Source organism: Apaloderma vittatum, unplaced genomic scaffold, assembly GCF_000703405.1.
Source record: "Apaloderma vittatum isolate BGI_N311 unplaced genomic scaffold, ASM70340v1 scaffold12679, whole genome shotgun sequence".
In the NCBI taxonomy this organism is placed as follows: Eukaryota; Metazoa; Chordata; class Aves; order Trogoniformes; family Trogonidae; genus Apaloderma; species Apaloderma vittatum.
In genome coordinates this window covers 1,438-6,344 of record NW_009735866.1, presented here as the reverse complement: position 1 = coordinate 6,344, position 4,907 = coordinate 1,438, and the positions used below count along the sequence as shown (strand labels likewise).

Below are 4,907 nucleotides of genomic sequence, written 5' to 3'. Positions count from 1 at the left end.
ATGGGCCTTGATTAGGCTTCTGGGGAACTCCTTCCCTCTAAGAATTTACAACAGACTGCCTGGAGTTAGCGTTTTTCTTGTAATTTGTCTGCTAATACATCTTCTTATTTCTCTTGGTCTTAAAAAAAGCTCCTCTTGTATATATTTAAAGAAAAACATTTTTGTCCTTAAAGTCATGACAGTTTTCCTGTGCTCAATATATAAAGTTGTCTACAGACATTGACCTCAAACCTCAGAGCGGGTTCAGAGTTCTGTCACAAATATGTACTAGGATTAAATTAATTTTTATTTTTACCAGTGTTAAGAGGAGTGTTTCACGTATCACTGCTGTTCTTTGGTTCAGTTTTACTGGTTGTAGAGATAAAATTTGCTGTATTCTGTAACGTGGGCCACAAAACAGATGAGTAGCCCAATCATATAAGTCATCAGAAAAATTCAGGATAGTCTGGCTAATGATTGACTAGATTTAAGGATCTTTCTCGCTACTGTGTAACTCCAACACTAGTGAAAAGACTACACAAAAAAATCCATCTACATGTGAACTGTGAGAACTCATGCTGTTTCCTGGAAGGAACTGGAACAAGGTCTATAATGTTTTATTTCCTTATCTGTAAGCCAATCTAAAAATGAAATATGTTATGAAATTCCATGTGCATATTATGCAGTTGAATCCTAATATCAAATGTATAACAAGTCACTGCAAGCTCAAACATACAGTTTTAACAGTTCATATTTGGATCTATGCTTTAGTTCTAATGACTTCACCAGAAACAAGATCATCCAAAGATAAAAATAGCCAGACTTGGAATAAACAAAAAATCTAGCAAGACTCAGAATAAGATTAGACAGTTACATGGATATTAAGTGTATCTATACTTACAGTAGGTAGGATTAAATATTTATAAAGCACTTAAAGTCTCATTCTTTGGGACATGAGCCAGCTATTTACTGCCAATGCTTGAAGAAGGTATTTAGCCGTGTGACTAGATATCCTAGGTCTAAGTATCATGGATATAGACGATAAAAAGTTCTTTATGGGGGAAGGATTTTTTGTCCTCTCCTGCACCCATTGTCCTGACAAACTGTAATCCTGACGGGGTAGATGCAGATATTTTTTAGTGTTTGTTTTTACACTACCGCCTTTTACGTTTCAATGTTTCTCAATAACATTGTATGTCATTTGGCTCTATATGTATTATAAGCTCTTATAATGAGAGGAATTGTTTCAGTCCTCCCTTGATCCTTCTCTAGTTTACCTGAGTTTTAGAAACTCATTACATAAGATCCTCACTAATTCGATAGAGCTAAACAGAAAAAAATCTACAGCTTCAGCCTCTCGTGTAACTAGTTCATAAAATTACAGAATCACAGAATATTTTGAGATCGAAGAGACTCATTTAGTCTATCTTCCCTGCAGTAAGCAGAGACATCTTTAAGTAGATCAGGTGGCTCAGAGCCCCATCAAACCTGACCTTGAATGTCCCCAGGGATGAGGCCTCCACCACCTCTGTTGGCAATCTGTTTCAGTATTTCACCAACCTCATTGCAAAAAATTTCTTCTTTCCATCTAGTCTGAATCTACTCTGTTTTAGTTTAAAACCATCTGAAATATTTCCATTTTGCTAGTGAGGAAATTTGTTCCTCATATCAATGTATAGACAAATGCATGCTCACACAGCCTTAAAGGAAATTTCTAAACTCTGTTCAGAAATGAGTACTGAGTTTGTCTTATTTCTGATGCTCTTGCAGAACTTATTCCTAGGTGCTTTTCATGCATCTTGCTAGTTTTAAGCAATTTTTCTCCCTGCTCTTTCTAATTTTATCTATAGAAAAATTCTATTCTTTTGCAGAATTATTCTTAGACATATGCCAGTTTCCAGTATTCCTGCAATTCCTTTCTGCTGCAGAAGTCTCTCTCAGTGTTGCTGTATTTCTCTGACACCGAGCTAGTTTAGTGTTGTGCTTTGAACAATCATATTAATTGATACTAGATATACTGCAATGTGTTCCTTATATTACTTTCTATACCTGAGTTTACTAAAGTCTGCTTTTCGGACGCCCAGTTTTCTCACAATACTTCTCTCACACTTTCTCCTTCTTCGAAGAGCGTTCTCTGGTATTCTTTGCTCCAGACTGAACAACCCCAATTCTCTCAGTCTATCTTCATGCGAGAGGTGCTACAGCCCTCTGATCATCCTCATGGTCATTCTCTGAACACACTCCAGCACGTCCATATCCTTCTTGTAGTAGAGGTTCCAGAATTGGAAGCAGTACTCCAGGTGGGGTCTCACGAGAGTTGAAGTAGAGGGGGAGAATCATCTCCCTCGGCCTGCTGGCTGTGCTTCTCTTCATGCAGCCCAGGATATGATTGGCTTTCTGGGCTGCAAGTGCGCACTGATGGCTCATGTTGAGATTCTTGTCCACCAGAACACTCAAGTCTTCTTCCTCAGCGCTGCTCTCAAGCCAGTCACTTGCCAGCCTATATTGGTTCTTGAGATTGCCCCAACCCAGATGGAGGACCTTGCAATTGGTCTTGTTGAACTTCATGAGGTTGGCATAGGCCCACCTCTCCAGCCTGTCGAGGTCCCTCTGGATGGCATCGCTACCCTCCCGAGTGTCAGCCTCCCCACACACCTTGGTGTTGTCAGTAAACTTGCTGAGGATGCACTCGAAGCCACTGTCCATGTCGCTGACGAAGATGTTAAACAAGACTGGTCCCAGTTGTGATCCTGGAGGGACTCTACTTGTCACCAGGCCCTTTTTGCCAGCCCCTTTTTTGGTACGGCTGTCAAGCCAGTTCTTTATTCACTGAATTGTCCATCCATTGAATCCATATTTTATCAGCTTGGAGACCAGGATGTTGTGTAGGACAGTGTCAAAGGCTTTGATCAGGTCCAAGTAAATTATGTCAGTTGCTCTTCCCTTGTATACTGATGTTGTGACCCTCTTTTAGGCCACCAGGTTTGTCAGGCATGATTTGCCCTTGGTGAAGCCATGTTGACTGCATCCAGTCACCTCTTCATTATTCTTACGTCTCAGCAGTGCCTCCAGGGGGATCTGCTCCATAATCTTATCAGGCACGGAGGTGAGACTGACTGGCCTATAGTTCCCCAGTTCATCCTTCTTTCCCTTTTTGAAAATGGGGATTATGTTTCCCCTTTTCCAGTCAGTGGGGACTTCACCTGACTGCCATGACTTTTGGAATATAATAGAGAGAGGTTTAGCAACCTCATCCACAAGTTCCCTCAGTACCCATGAGTGTATCTCATCGGGTCCCTTGGACTCGTACACTTTCAAGTTCATCAGCTGGTCACGAACCTGATCTTCGATTATAGTGGGCAGTTCTTTCATCCAACCCCTGCCATTATCTTCTGTGACTACGGGAGTGTGGCCGGAGACTTTGCCAGTGAAGACAGAGGAACAGAAGTCGTTGAGAACCTTGGCCTTCTCCAAATCACTTGTCATCAGTTCACCCATTTCCTTTCTGAGGGGGTCCAGACCTTCCCTAGTCTTTTTATTGCCATTAACATACCTGTAGAAACTTTTGCTGTTTCCCTTGATCTCCCCGGCTAGACTTAATTCTAAGTGAGGTTTAGGTTTTCTAACCAGGTCTCTTGCTGCTAATACAGCTTCCTTACATTCCCCCCACTCTAGGTGTCCTATCTTCCACTCCTTGTAAAGTTTCTTTTTGTGTGACAGTGTGTCCAGGAGCTCTTTGCTCATCCAGGCAGATCTCCTCCCATTCTTTCCTGCCTTCCTCTTTGTTGATATACTTTGCTCCTGGACACGGAGAAGATGATCCTTGAATACTGACTAGCTGTCCTGGGCCACCCTTCCCTCTAGGGCTTTGTCCCACGGCACTTTGGCCAGCAGATCCCTGAAGCAATCAAAGTCTGCATGCCTAAAGTCCAGGGTCATAAGCTTGGAATTCTATCACTTCGTGGTCACTGCAGCCAAGGCTTTCCCTGAACCTCACGTTGGTCACCATCCCTTCCCTGTTAGTGAGAATAAGGTCCAGCATAGCATCATGAGTTAAGTTTACAAGAACAAGTTTAATCTCACAGTTTTAATAAAATATAACGTGATGGTGTATCTTGGATGGTATAATTTTTCTTCACTTATCACTTAATTTGATACCTGAATGATACATTCAAAATACAGGAAAATACCATGTTAGTTGGAAGGGAGCAGGATGTATTTCCAGCAAAAAACACCAAGTCTTGTTATTAGGATGTGCATCTTTGGTCTCCCTAAAGAACCACAATATCATGAGTACTGCTGTAAAGTCAAATAAAGAAATAAAACTTGTCAGTAATCAGGAGAAGAGTGAAGCTATCTTGCACAATTCTGATACAGTATAATAATCAGAATGAGAAAGGATGATATGCATCCGACATATCATACCTTGAACTAAAGGCAATTATGCTTCTCTGAAAAGTATAATGCATCCTTTATTACTAATATATTAAATGTCTTGACATTTTCTCGGGAGGAAAATATTTTTTCTGTTTGTTTTCTTCCCAAATTTGCTACAGAGCTTGTCCAAACAGCTCATCAAGTGAGACTGATATTCCCTGAGGGCTGTAAATGATGAGAGGATCTTGCCTTTTGCTCTACAGTTATTCCTTCACAGTTACTGAGATACTCATCCTCATTTCTGTGAAAAAAAGTTCCATTTTTTTAGATCAAAAACATCTGTTTCACTTATTCAGAACATTGATTTGCCTCAAGACATAAAAGGGAAAAAAATCTGGTTCTTCTACACTAGTGTAACTTAGCTCAGAAAGAAACAGAAGTGTAAAGCATACTCTGAAATAAGCTGATATACCTAGACCTGAAAATTCTTTTAAAGTTGGTGGGTTTTTTTGTCAACACATGTGAAGTCGTAAGGACAATCTAGAAAAAAA

The 4,907-nt window shown here is 40.5% G+C and overlaps 1 protein-coding gene across 1 annotated transcript; it reads right to left on the bottom strand.

The window, feature by feature from the left end:
* Positions 1-2,307: 2,307 nt before the first annotated feature.
* LOC104279465 (RNA-directed DNA polymerase from mobile element jockey-like) lies at positions 2,308-3,723 on the bottom strand (the record flags this gene model as incomplete). The annotated part of the gene is given in 1 exon segment (XM_009876757.1): positions 2,308-3,723. A coding segment is annotated over 1 exon segment (1,416 nt), but the record flags the coding sequence as incomplete, so codon positions are not given.
* Between the last annotated feature and the right edge of the window lie 1,184 nt (positions 3,724-4,907).